The sequence below is a fragment of the Thamnophis elegans genome, chromosome 4 (assembly GCF_009769535.1).
Source record: "Thamnophis elegans isolate rThaEle1 chromosome 4, rThaEle1.pri, whole genome shotgun sequence".
In the NCBI taxonomy this organism is placed as follows: Eukaryota; Metazoa; Chordata; class Lepidosauria; order Squamata; family Colubridae; genus Thamnophis; species Thamnophis elegans.
The window spans coordinates 89,676,535-89,691,144 of NC_045544.1; the positions used below are offsets into that span (position 1 = coordinate 89,676,535).

Consider the following 14,610-nt stretch of genomic DNA (forward strand, 5'->3'; position numbering starts at 1 on the left):
AAAGCCTTGTTAACCGAGTCCTGCCTTGCCTCAGTCATTGCCACCCATCGAATATAATACTGGCAATGAGGATGGGATACTCTGAGGCATAAGAAGAGCTGTGTCACGTAAGGCAGACTTTCGTTGTTAATACAAGGCTTCCGGCTAATCGCTGAGGCAATCTCCTCAGATCGTTTCTCCCTCAAATGGCCACTTTGAGCAATTTTGCATCGTTTGTGCCAGGGTTAGAGTCCTTGGAGGCTTACATTGACCATTTTGAATGCTTCCTCGAGACAAACCACCTGGCTAATTTGCTTAGTGAGGGAAAGAGGGCTCAGTTCCTGAATGCTTGTGAGCATGAGATGTTTGGAACATCCAGGGCTTTGGCCGCCCCGCAATCAGTCCAGTCTCTTTCATGGGAGACCCTGTTGACGTGACTGCAGAACCATTATGCCCCAGCTCCGTCTCACATAGCTAGGTGCTATGCATTCCAGCAAAGGCTTAAGAAGGAGGGGGAGTCAGTGAACCAGTACATGGCTGCCCTCAGGGCTGCAGCACTGCACTGTGATTTTCCTAATCTAGATGTCTCCCTACTTCAGCAATTCGTGTGTGGGGTAATCGATTCGAGGCTGCGTTGCCGTTTACTGGCCTGTTCTGAGCTCAACCTGTAAGCGGTGTTGGATGAGGCTCACACCTCTGAGATGTCCAATGAGTCCTCCATCAAGATTAAGACTGTGCCTATTCATCATGGGGAGGTGGACGAACATTCTTTGTCCGATGCCGAGGAGGCTGAGTTTGACTGCCTCAAAACAGCAGGTGGCGTAGTAGAGTGCTCACAGAAAAATTTACCACAGAGCCATTGTGCTTGTTGTGGCGGGAACCATACCTGTGCCTGGTGTCATTTCAAATCAGCTATTTGCCACAAGTGTGGAAAAAAAGGGACATTTAGCTAGGTGTGCTGCAAACTATCTTCCCCCCTCAAGGTCAACCAGCTGATCGCTCATATTACCGCAAGCCAAAGCCAGAGTCTTATCACACATCGGAGGACTGTTTTGCAATTTTCCACAAACAGTGGAAGGCCGTTCCGCTGACCAGCCAGGCCAACGCGACATCGGGGAAGAAGATTTACCTCAGCATCCAGCTCGAGGGCAAGCCCTGCCATATGGAGGTGGACACTGACTCCTCAAAGTCTATTGTATCCTGGTCCACTATCAAACGTTTGGTGCCTTCCCTAGCCAAGAAATGCCTGTCACCTTGTTTTATTAAGTTGCGGGACTATCAGGGAAACTATATCCCAGTAGTTGGCAGTGGCCGGTTCCAAGTGGTCACTCCAAGTTTTAAGTGCAGGCTTCCCCTCATCATCGTCCAGGGCAACCTCCCCAGTCTACTAGGCCTAGACTGGTTCAATGCCCTAGGCTTCAGCATCGCTGGGGTGCATGCAACGGCGGGCTTTGATCAGTTCGAAGGCCTGATGAAGGAGTTTGCTGCAGTTTTTGATGGGTCATTAGGTAATTATAAGGGAACCCCCATTAGTTTTAATTTGGACTTTCATATCGCTCCCATCTGTCTCAAGCCCAGAAGGGTCCCCCTGGCTCTGTGCTGAACTGGATAAGTTGATTGCCCAAGGGGTTTTAGAGCCCGTGGATCATTCTAAATGGGAGACTCCAATCGTGATTCCTCTGAAATCCTCCATTAGATTGTGTGGGGATTTTAAATGCACAATAAATAGGGGTATCCAATCCAATCCCTGCTTCATACATTGGGGCGGGGCTCCATTTTTGCCAAACTGAACCTCGCCCAGGCGTATCAGCAGCTCCCTGTGGATGCTGCTGCTGCGGAAGCGCACACCATCATCACCCACAGGGGAGCTTTTAAATGCCAGCAGATCCAGTTTGGTGTCAGTGTACCCCCAGGCATTTTCCAGAGCCTCATGGAGCAATTGCTCCATGGCATTCCAGGGGTTGTCCCATACTTCGATGATGTGCTTATTTCTGCCAAAACCAGAACTGAACTCATGGCGCGGTTGTGTGCCATTTTGTCGAAGTTCCAGGAGGTGGGGTTAAAACTTAAGCCTTCTAAATGTCAGATAGGGATAACTGAAGTGGAGTTTTTGGGGTATCAGATTGATGTCAAGGGCATCCATCCTACCACCTCTAAAATAGCTGCCATTAAGCAGGCTCCTGTACCAACCAATAAGGCCCAATTGCAAGCTTTCCATGGCCTCCTCAATTTTTACTCTGTATTTTTGCCCCATAAAGCCTCTGTTGCAGAACCCCTACATTGGTTTCTCGATAGCGGGGCTATGTGGAGGTGGGGTCGTAAAGGGGCAGCACTTTTGTGGCCATCAAGGAGCTATTAACTTCCAAAGCTGTCCTTATCCAGTATTGCAATCACCTTCCCCTGATGCTCACATGTGGCACGTCAGCTTTTGGGGTGGGTGCTGTCCTGAGCCACAAGCTTCCAAATGGGTCTGAGGCAGCCCTGGCATATTTTTCAAGGACCCTGTCCCCTACGAAATGTAATTATAGTCAATTGGATAAGGAGGCGTTAGCAGCGGTAGCTGGAATTAAACGATTCCACAACTACTTATATGGACGTTTCTTTGAGCTAGTGACAGACCATAAGCCTTTATAAGTGTTATTGGCAGGCGATAGACAAACTCCTATGATATTATCACCTCGCATGTCCCGTTGGGCTGTCTTCCATGCTGCATACAATTATAAACTTGTCTATCAGCCCGGGAAGCAGGTGGGGTATGCTGATCCCCTAAGCTGTTGCCCCCTGCTGGCATCCGAGGCTGACCCGGATCCTGACCCCCTAGTGTTACTGATTGAGGACCTTCCAGTTCCCTTAACAGCCACAGATGTTGCCACCCATTTGGCTAGGGACACTACCTTGGCTCAGGTCTTAGATTGGGTGAGGAGGGGTTGCCGCAGACACAGTTTCCCTCGCAGTTCGTACTGTTCAAGTACAGGCAGCATGAACTGTTGGTACAAGGGGGGTGTCTACTGTGGGGCCCTAGAGTGGTCATTCCTCCTCAACTGTGGGAATCTATCCTCCACTGCCTGCATGAAGGGCATCCTGGGATAGTAAGGATGAAGGCCCTGGGCCGGAGCTACGTGTGGTGGCTTGGATTAGGATATTGCACAGTGGGTGACTAGGTGTCAGGAATGTCAGCAGCCCAGGCCAGCTCCCTCCACAGCAAAACCAAGGAAGTGGGAGGACCCCAAGACTCCCTGGACTAGGATCCATTTGGATTTTTCAGGGCCATTCCACGGACAGATGTTCCTGGTAGTGGTCGATGCATATTCAAAGTGGATGGAAGTTGTCTTAATGTCATCGACCACTACCGAGGCTCTGATTAGGGCGTTGCGAAAGATGTTCGCGACTCATGGGTGCCCAGACGTACTGGTGTCAGATAATGGTGCCCAGTTGATGTCTGCATCTTTCCAGATGGTCTTAGTAGGTCACAGCAGCCACCATGTTTTGGTGGCCCCTTACGAACCTTCCAGCAATGGCATGCCGGAGCGGATGGTGCGATCTGTTAAGGAGTCCCTAGCTAGGCTGGGTCCAGGGGATTGGCAGGCCTGAATTGACAGATACCTGTTAGTACAGCACACAGTCCCATGTCCCCTAACTAACCTCAGCTCTGCAGAGTTGATAATGGGCTGCCGCCTCCGGACTAACCTTGATCAACTTCACCTCAACTACTGCAATGACAAACCTATTGACAACGATGACCCCGCCAGGGGTTTTGAAATGGGGGGTCTGATTTTTGCACGGAACTATGGGGGTGAGCAGAGATGGTTGACAGGGCACATTCAGCAATTAATGTGTCCCTGCTCTTACAGGGTTGGCCTAGGCGATGGGCATATTTGGCGCTGCCACATTGATCAGCTGCGACCATGGATGGCCTTGATGCAGATGCCACCTGATCTTTTCCCAGTTGGTCCTATAGATTCCCCATTTGCTCTGGACACCTCCATTGAAACGCAGCATTGCCCATCTTGGCAGTCTGGTGTTCCTGCACCAGCCTCACCTGAGCCATCAGAGTTACATCCAGAGTCACCGGGCAGAGAGTTAGCACAGTTGTAGGCAGTCCCCCTGGAGAAGCCTTCTTCTTTTCTTTCTATAGCATCAGTTCCAGCCGAGCCAAGAAGATCGGACTGTACATGCAGGGAGCCTACATATTTGCAGGATTACGCATGTACCTGACTGATGGAGAAGGGTGTTATGTCTCAACCTCAGAGACGTGGCTTCATCTCTGAGGCTCGCCATTGGTCGAGACGTGTGTATGTGCCACAGCGGGAGAGTCACCATTCTCTGATTGGCTAACCGCAGGACTGCCTGCATATAAATTGCTGTCAAGCGGGAACTGTTCTTTATCTTGGGTTCTGGAGTTGCTGTTGCATTAGCTGTTTAATAAAGCCGTGTTAGCCGAGTCCTGCCTTGCCTCAGTCACTGCCACCCATCAAATATAATAATAGCTCCATGATATGTTTTGAATGAAGTCCCATCAGGATGCAACTGAAATTCTGTTTTCACTTAGGTCTCCTGAATGCAATGGAGGGAGTTTGGGAATAGATATGAACAATTCAATTAAAAGTTTATAATAATAGGATGGTAATAGCAGTAGACTTATATACCGCTTCATAGGCCTTTCAGGCCTCTCTAAGCGGTTTACAGAGAGTCAGCATATTGCCCCCAACAATCTGGGTCCTCAGTTTACCCACCTCGGAAGGATGGAAGGCTGAGTCAACCCTGAGCCGGTGAGATTTGAACCGCTGACCTGCTGATCTAGCAGTAGCCTGCAGTGCTGCATTTAACCACTGCGCCACCTTGGCTCTAGTAGATTGTTTAATATTGGGGATTGCAAAAGTAGCAATTCAGGATGAAGATTTACATAATTATTATATGAGGTTGCATTTCTGGTAAATGATCATGTGTATACTTTGGGAATTCTGTCCTTTATTGAAGAAACCTAGGAGCAGTAGTGATCCATATAATTTTTAACCTGGTAAGTCAGTTATGATTCTATCTGGAGTAATTAGAAGTTGGCCCAGTTATGTAAGCACAAGTGACATCCAGTGAAAATGGCACTAATACACGATGGACCTGCTATTAATGATTATTCAGAAATGTTGGTTAGTGTAGAATGCAACCATCTGGATGTTGCTGAGAGGAAAACAGTTGGTTTATGGGATACCTGTGTTGCACCAGCTGTACTGTGTTTCCAAGCTACATTTCAAATATGTTTAACCTTTAACTTTTTAACCAATTTGAGGGAAAGTTATTTGAAGGATCATTTATGCTTGTAACATCATTACAAAATGCACAGGTACAGTAAATGTGGTACCTTGCTCAATAGTAGTAACTGTAAGAGGGATCTTGGAATCCTAGTGGACAACCATTTAAATATGAGCCAGCAGTGTGCAGCAGCTGCCAAAAAAGCCAACACAGTTCTAGGCTACATAAACGGATAGAATCAAGATCACATGAAGTGTTAATACCACTTTATAATGCCTTGGTAAGGCCACACTTGGAATACTGCATCCAGTTTTGGGGTCACCCTGATATAAAAAAGATATTGAGACTCTAGAAAGAGTGCAGAGAAAAGCAATAAAGATGATTAGGGGACTGGAGGCTAAAAACTTTAGAATAATAGTTGTAGGAACTGGGTATGTCTAGTTTAATGAAAAGAAGGACTAGGGGAGACATGATAGCAGTGTTGCAGTATCTCGGGTTGATATAAAAAAGAGAGTCAAACTATTCTCCAAAACACCTGAGGACAGTACAAGAAGCAATAGGTGGAAACTAATCAAGGAAAAAAGCAACTTAGAACTGAGGAGAAATTTCCTGACAGTTAGAACAATTAAGCAGTGGAACAACTTGCCTCCAGAAGTTGTGACTGTTCCAACACTGAAAGTTTTTAAGGAGATGTTGGATAACCATTTGTCTGGAGTGGTCTAGGGTGGAAGCTTAGGCAGGGGGTTGGACTAGAAGACCTCCAAGATCCCTTCCAACTCTGTTATTCTATTCTATTCTATTCTATTCTATTCTATTCTATTCTATTCTATTCTATTCTATTCTATTCTATAACAATCAGATCTCTAAGGTCAGCAATAGGATTTTCTCTGAAGCTAGTCAGATTGGAGACACAAGGGAATGGAGTTTGTTGCATCTTACCTCTCTAATGTGCTTAGAGAAGTACTTTGACAAGACCCTAAAGATTAATGTTGCTGTGGTCTTTGCTCAAATCATTCAGGACAGAATGTCAACTTTAAAAAATAGTATTGAAAAAGCCAGCTGTTTTATTATTGCTCGTTTTGACTATGTATAGTTTGTTATTGTATTCTATATTCTATATTCTATATTAGAAAGGTTGGTAATCTAAAACAAGGATTCATATTATTTTAAATAATTACGATGCCTACGTTCTAGGGCATCTGGAACCATTCTTTTCCCTGGCTAAAAAATTATTACATTTAAATAACCATACAATTTCTCAAAACCCTGAACATTTTTTTTCTATGTCTCAATAGCCATCCTCCATATTCCCATGGAAATATTACTTTCAGTGTTCTTACTCCAGAACCAAATCATCGGCCAGGATATAAAGATTTCTACAATACACCATCACTTCAAGAGTTTGTCAAAGTCTCAACAATTAAGATTCATCTATTTGGCCAGTATCACACCACTATGCCCTGGGTTAATTTTGGACATAGATACTATGGAATTGATGAAATTACAATCAGTGGAAGGTAAGTTGTGTGATGTACCTATTAAAGTGATGTTCCTATTAAAGTTAAGTTTTGGGATAAAATATCATTATGGTATTATATACATGAAAATGAGAATGTAGTATTATGGCTGTGTAATGTTTTGGACACAAAATTTAAAAAACTGCTTTGCAACAAGTAGGGATATGAATATAGCCCCTACCTGTCTTGAAAACAGTCACATTTTTTTCTTGGGATGTAAGTACATGCCATGCCACACAATTTCAAGAAAAAAAAATATGTATAAGGAATTGCAGACAGCTCTGAAGCATCTTTTTCAAATTTGAAGCATTGTTTAGCCTTATATAATATAGCACTCCAGCACTTTCAAATCTAAAATGGCTTGACTAGTTTCCATCTTTAATATTATTTCATTTATCAATAATGCTTAAATTTTGGATTTGATCATCCATATGGAGCAGTATGTCTGATTGAGAGTGGATCTACCATATTTTCAATTTTTATTATGGTGTCTCATCTGTGGCAGATGTAATGGATTCAGTAATGAACAAAATTCTTTGTCTTGGCTAGTTTTTCTTCTTAAAAATTAGGCTTCTGTGAAAAAAATGTTATATTATCTATTGACTGACAGCCTTATTGTATATGGTAAGTCACAAGTCTGGTTGAAGGCATAATTTCACCCTGTAAATAAAATGCAAATTAAGAAATGGTTGGTCTCCAGTGAAAGATGTGCGTTTTTTTTTTTAATCACTTGGGAATTTATGCTTGGGAGAAAAATACAGCAAGCCAGAGACTTCCTTAGGGAATAAATTGTATCTATTATTACTTGAATACAATATTCATTATAATTTCACTGTAATATTTCAATTATTTTAACTCTTTGAATTTTGGAAAAGCTAAGATGCTATCTTTCGAATAAGTGAATTTGTTCTATAAATGAAATGTTTGTATATGTGCAGGTTTTTAGTGGGATTTTTTGGGAATTGACAATAGAAAAATAGTCTCAACAAGTAATCCATATAATGAGTTGTTCTTAAATCTCACTGAAATCTAATTGAAAGACGCAGTTAAATATAAGTTAATTTATTTGGAACTTAAGCATGGCCAATTTTATTAGGACTGTACAATTATAAACACAAACAGTGGAAGAGAGGCCCATGTATAGCTAGCAAGTAAACAATAATAATTGACCTTTCCAATAGCTTTTCCCATTCACTCAAACTGGAAGGTTTTGTTCCATGATATACTTATATATCTAGATAGCAATGGAGATGGAGACATCACACTGTTGTTTGTTTCACATTAGCAAGGATTGAATTATCTGTTTATCTTGAAATACATAATTAAACATAATTTAATCTATTTTAAGGATTTTTCATTATATGATTAAAGCCTATATTTACCTTTAGCTGTCAGGCTTTTCTCTACTACAATTTGTTGCAGTAAGTAAATAAAATAAAATATATTGCCATTCGTAATATTAGTTGAGTTATATTTGTTTATATCATTTCCAGCTGTATGCCTTATTTGGAAATTGCACCAATGGAAAATACAGAGCTATAATTAAAATTATTATTAGTTCTAGGGCTTGTTCCATTAAGATGTAGCTTGAAAAGAGAACGTTTCATCAAAAACTATGAAAATAAATTGAAGCAAATAATGTGTTTAAGAAGTTGTGGAATTACAGATGGAAGGGTTAATGTTGAAAACACAGGTGTTAACTCTAATTAATAATTAGGGTTTTGCATCTACCCAGTACATAATGAAAGCACATAATGTGCATTTGATCACTTAATAGTTGGTCTGCAAGATGTTCTGTCAATTTACTCCCTTTGAAAGCAGCACATATTTGACATTTATAAATGCTGAATCAAGAGAGACATGAAATAGTTCCTACACTTAATTGAGCCTTTTCTGAGATGGTTATCTTTAACAGAAGCAGACAGTTACATTCACGACAATGTAAAAACAATAACTGGAAGGTGCCCTTTCAAATTATATATCACCCTTATCCAATATGTTGCCCTCCAGGTACAATGGTACTGCAAGTTCTGGAATTCCTAGTCAGTTTTTTTTTTCTCAAAAGCTTTATTGTTTTACAGATGTAATTGCTTTGGCCATGCTGATCATTGTGACACAAGTCACAGTCCATACAAATGTCTCTGCTCTAAGGAAAGCTACACAGAAGGAAACAAGGTAAGTTTTATTCTAATGTGTGCTTCACCTCAAATCCCAATTTCCAAAATCAACCAGGGTTTAGATTTAGAATCTTGTGAGAGAATTAATGATGCTTATTGGATTTTAATCCCATTTAGCTTCTTGCCACTTCAGATAATCCCAGGTAGGAGTTCCTCAACCAGCAGGAAGATTTCCAGATGCTGATCATAAAATGGGAGGAATTTTAAAAAGTATCATCTTTGGGATGGTTGGCCAAAAGGTTCAGAAGGGAGGGAAGAACTTGGTTTATTTGTTTAAAAAGGATATACTTTAAGGAAACCTTTATGTTTTTATAAAGGCAACCAACCTGCTTTCCAATAATTAAAATCTTTATTTGGTATCTTTTTTTAAACATTTGTTGAAAAATGTGTTTCAGGGAAAATGAATTATTTGTGTTCAATTTCTGTGACTCAAAAAGGTTTGTGGACAGAAATTAACACACTGTGTGTTATTTAACATACATATTCATTTGATGTACAACTTCAGGCATGACATTGATCTTGTCCCACTCAGCACTGAGAGTAGAAATTTAAGGTTTTTTTTGAATAATAAAGCTAAACTGCTTAATCAATTATTACTGTAATTGCAGAGAAATATGAAGAAGCATTTGTAAGAACTGCATTCAAAACCATTAACCAAAAGCAAATGTTTATAATATGAAAAGGGCAGGGGGGTTTGAAGGGTGACAATTATAAGAAAATTAATGTTAATTAGATATGAGTGCCAAACATTAGTTTAGGATCTTTATTAGGAGCTCTATATGAAATAGCAACAATTACACAGATACTAATTTGAATTTACCAAGTAATTACATCTTTTGTGCACTAGTCAATTCCAGTACAAACTACAGTAAATTCTTCAGATTATTAGCCCACAAAGCAGAGTAGGCACGCCACCATTGAAATCTTAGTATCATTGCAGTAAAAACTCTACCAAGATATAAATCATCTTGTTAACCCCAGTTTATTATGGTCAATTTGTACTTGAATCTTAATATCTGCTGTTCATGGGCAATTCCAGCTCATACATTTCAAAGGGAGGGTTGTTCCTCTCTCCTGTATACAACCCTTGCTCTCCACAGTACTTACTCATGTGCCATATGCAGTACTTACAGCAGCAAGACACAATTCATAATTATTAATTTTTTCATTTAGTTGCATCAATAAATGTATATATAGGAATAATTTATATAGGAACAATTAATGATAGCTAACAATTAATTGTAAGCAGTTAGGAATAGCAGTTAGGAATAGTGCTTACAATAGTGCTGTGGTGGAATAGTGGCTAGAATGCAGTATTGCAGGTTAACTCATTACTCATTGCCAGGAGTTTGATTCCGACAGGCTTAAGGTTGACTAGCCTTCCATTGTTCCAAGGACAGTAAAATGAGGAAACAGATTGTTGGGGGCAATATGCTGACTCTGTACACCGAGAGGATGTAAAGCACTATGAAGTGGTATATAAATTTAAGTGCTATTGCTAACAATCACCTTAAATAACCACAGCACAAATGTTCTTAATTCAGAATGATCAATGTAGCAAGTATTATCCCAAGTAAAGTGGAAAAAGAGCTTGGTGCTAGCTAACTGCTCTCTCACAAGTTAAAAGTTGATTAGAAGATACTGGAAGCTAAAGGCATTTTTTGAGAAGGCTGATGACTGGGAAGCAAGCCTGTATCAGGAATCTCCTTTCTGTCCTGTTGGCAGCTTTTTTTAGCATCCTCACAAAGTCCAGGGTTTTTCAAAAGAGTTTGACTCTGCTCTGAGTTCTGTTCATGATTGGGCCTCCTAAACATCCATCCATCTTTAGATCTGTTAAGATTGTTCAGAGCAGCCCATTTACTACCTGACAATGGACATTTGCCAGAGTAGGAACAATTCTTACTTCCTATAATCTTTTTACATTCTTCACAACTTATTGTTTCTCTCTCTCTCTCTCTCTCTCTCTCTCTCTCTCTCTCTCTCTCTCTCTCTCTCTCTCTCTCTCTCTCTCTCTCTCTCTCCCCCCTCTCTCTTTTTTCATGTGTAGGTGTGTTTCAGGGGTGGGTTTCAAAAATTATGTGGGAGTGGCCTCCTTTGTGGGAGTAGCTTGCCGCCCATGTGACCAGATGGGAGTGGCCTGCCACCCATGTGACCTGGTGTGAGTGGCCAAGACGATGTTATTACTAGATATTACTAATTACTAGATATTATTAATATTACTAGATCATTATTAATGCGTAGATAACTGCGGGACATTACACACCGACCCATCCACCCACACACACACAAACTATGACAGTGCCAGGAAAACACGAAAAAAATAAAAATCCCCCCCCCCCAAAAAAAAAGACTGCCAATGAAACCAGTTTTTTTCTCTAAGCCTAAGGACAGGAAAGACAAAGTCACTGGAATAAAAACCATCAAGGCAATGTGGAAAATTATAAAGGACAGGTGCTCACAGAACCATCAACCACCTCAGAATTACCTAAACAACGAGGGTGAAACACACTAAATCTGGCAAAGCTGCCTTGTAAGAAACCTGGCCTGCCCATAGAAAAGCAGCCACTTTGAGACACATAAACCTGGTCTGAACACTTAAAAGCAACATATTGCATCACAAATAAAACATTTGCAAAAAGGAATAACATTTCTTGTAATAAACATTCTATAAACAATAAATAAATAAAAATTCCCTAAAATAATTAAAAACCACCACGTTCAGAGAACACCAAAGGACCCCACAGTCCTCTTCCTCCTTATCTTTTTCTTTTTTGTCCTAATTTTCTCCTCCTTCCCCCCCCCCAACCTCACTTCCTTCTAGCACTGATGATGTTACCTAGTTTGGTAATGAAATGCCTGTAAGAAAACCACCAAGCTCAAAAAGCAGCAAGGATCCCACTATCCCCCACCTCCTCTTTCTCCCTCTCTTTCTCCTGTTTGTTCTTTCTCTTTCTCCCCCTTCAACCGCACTTCCTTCTAGCACTGATGATGTTACCAAACTAGGAGTGCTGGAGAGGAGCTCTCACAGGGTGAAGAGCTTCCCGCTACAGGCACAATCTATCTGCAGCCGTAAATGATTGCAAGCAGCAGCTTCAGGCACCTGCTCACAGCTGACAGTTGCGTTTGGGAGCGGAGGTGGCGGCAGCGTAAGCGGGCACAGCACGAGATGTCCCAGAGCCCAAGCACTTTTGGAACCTTCGCAGGGCCAGGAACGACTGGAGAACAATCCCACTGTCACTTCTGAGTGCCACATCTTCGCTCCGCAAGCGGCAGACGTGCCTGTTGTGAGGCCGTCCCATGCTCCAGCCTGGCCAGGGAAGACAGGAGCCCTTCATGCCCGCCAAGCCTCCACACGATGTGCCACCTCGGTTGCGCCAGGGCAACCTTCCGCCCACACACCAGCCCGCCCACTGAGTGGTGCCTGGGTGGGCGCCGGTGAGCCCCACTTCCCCGGCCACGTAGTGCCCACTGCTCACCTTGAAGGCAACATCGTGAAACTCGCTACTGCTGCTGAGTGAGGACTGGCTGGGCAGCACCCCCCATTAACCACCCTCTCCTGGGCCATGCCCGCGCCCCTACCCGGCCCGCCTGCTGAGTAGAGGGAGGTGGCGGGGATGCGTTGCTAGGCGGCCGGCAGGGCGGAGCTGGTTGCGGCACTGCTGCACTTGCCCTTGGGGCTTTTCTTATGGACATGTTGGCTGGCGCTGCTTCAGGGCGCCCCAGGCGCCGGCTCCTCTGAGTGCAGCCCATTCCCCCTCCCAAGAAGAATGTTTTCTTTTTAAAAATGCCTCTGCAGACGATCTTGAAAACCTGCAAGGTTGCTATGGGAGGGGGAAGACAGGCATCATTCTCCCCACCCTATCCCTGGTTGCCTGCAGCCTCGGAGCCTGCAGCAACTTGCACAGTAAAGGCAATTAAGAACTTCTCTCTCTCGTGAGATTTTCTTTACTGTGCAAAGGCTTGCTTTAAGGCTGTAGGCTCTGAGGCACCCAGGGAGGGGGGCAGGGGGAAATGCTGCCCATCTGTCCCCTCCCAAAGCAACCTTTCAGGTTTTCAAGTTCACCCGGAGAGGCGTTTTTTAAAAAGAAAATATCTGAAAAGCCACAAGATCTGGAGAGGCGGGCAGCCGGTCTTTTTTGGGGGGAGGGGGGAATCCCCAGAACCAGGAGCGCAAACCGCACGGCTTGTTCAAAGAGCAAAAGAAAGGAACAGGAGAGGAGTTTGGCTGTTTGAAAAGCCCCGCTTGGAACTCCTCTCCTGTTCCTTCTTTTGCTGTCTGTACATGCAGTGCGGGTCGTGCTTCCTTGTCGGCAAGGGCACTTTGCAGCGACGGGGGCCAGGAACTGTACCAGTGTTCCCGGAAGTTAATTACTTCCGGGTTCACCAACCATCCGGTTCGTGCGAACGTGGCAATCCAGGAGAAACCCACCCCTGGTGTGTTTTATTTAAACAATTTGTAGGTTCGTATCACATCAGTTACTCTTGATAGTGAATGGGATTAAAACTAAAAAAAAAAAACCCAGCCCAGTACAATTTGTTAGAAAATTGAACCCTCAATATAGCACATTCCGCACCTAAAAACATTCCATATTCACAATCAGTAAAACAACCAAACAAAAAACAACCAAACTAATCAACCAGCTAATCAACCAGCAGGGCTCTTAACAACTTGGTCCAAATACCCAAAGGAAGAGTGAAGTTTTTAATGACTTGAAAAAGGCCACTGGTGTTGTGACTTTCTACAGAGAAGGCAGGTTTTCCAGATCCCACAAGATGCCAATCATCATCATCTTCTTCTTCTCCTTCTCCTTCTCCTTCTCCTTCTCCTTCTCCTTCTCCGTCTCCTTCTTCCTTCTTCCTTCTTCCTTCTTCCTTCTTCCTTCTTCCTTCTTCCTTCTCCTCCTCCTCCTCCTCCTCCTCCTCCTCCTCCTCCTCCTCCTCCTCCTTCTTCTTCTTCTTCTTCTTAATGGCCTGGGCCATTAAGGAGAGTGAATGCGGCGGCCTAGAGCAGCAACTGTTTGTAATGTCATGGGAGGTGGAAGGATGGAGAGCCTGGGCCATTAAGGAAAGAAAGTGTGGTGTCCTAGAGCACCAATTGTTTGTGATGTCAGTTCCTTCACAGCTTCCTCTGGAAAGCCAGCTATGATGTTTCCAGTAGATCAATGGGGAAGCACCTGATAGATTTGGGGCAAAGTGCCAGGACCATAGACAGGGCGGGAAAGAGGAGCACATGGGAAGAGGAAGGGACTAGTTGTGTGCAACTAATCCCACACAAACACAAATGGAGCTTCACACATTTGCTTGCTGCTTGTGGGGCCCAGTTCCAAATGGGCCACAGACTGATAATGGTCCATAGACTGGGGATTGGGGACTCCCATTCTAAACAATGAAAAGTGAAATGATTTTCACTTTGAGGTTCTGGATAAATAAGCAGATCAAAATGAAGCAATTACAAAAGTATAGAAAAGGTTGCTAATACCCAAGGGAAGGGAGAATTACATTACATTGCATTGCATTGCATTACATTAATTATTATATTAACTAGTGATATAGCTAAAGGGGTCTCCAATCCTCAGGCCACAGCCCACTACCAGGCACTGAGCCTTTCAGAACCGGTAGTGACAGGTGAGCACATTCATGCACTTCCCCATTTGCACGAGCAGTGGGTGCACATGCTTACCATTCAGGCA

At 43.1% G+C, this 14,610-nt stretch overlaps 1 protein-coding gene across 1 annotated transcript in view; it reads left to right on the plus strand.

Moving 5' to 3' along the window:
* The window catches only part of USH2A (usherin), a 517,131-nt gene that overhangs the window by 53,257 nt on the left and 449,264 nt on the right, over positions 1-14,610 (plus strand). Inside the window, 2 exon segments of the mRNA XM_032216063.1 lie at positions 6,522-6,743; positions 8,825-8,918. Coding sequence (XP_032071954.1) covers positions 6,522-6,743; positions 8,825-8,918 — 316 coding nt within the window.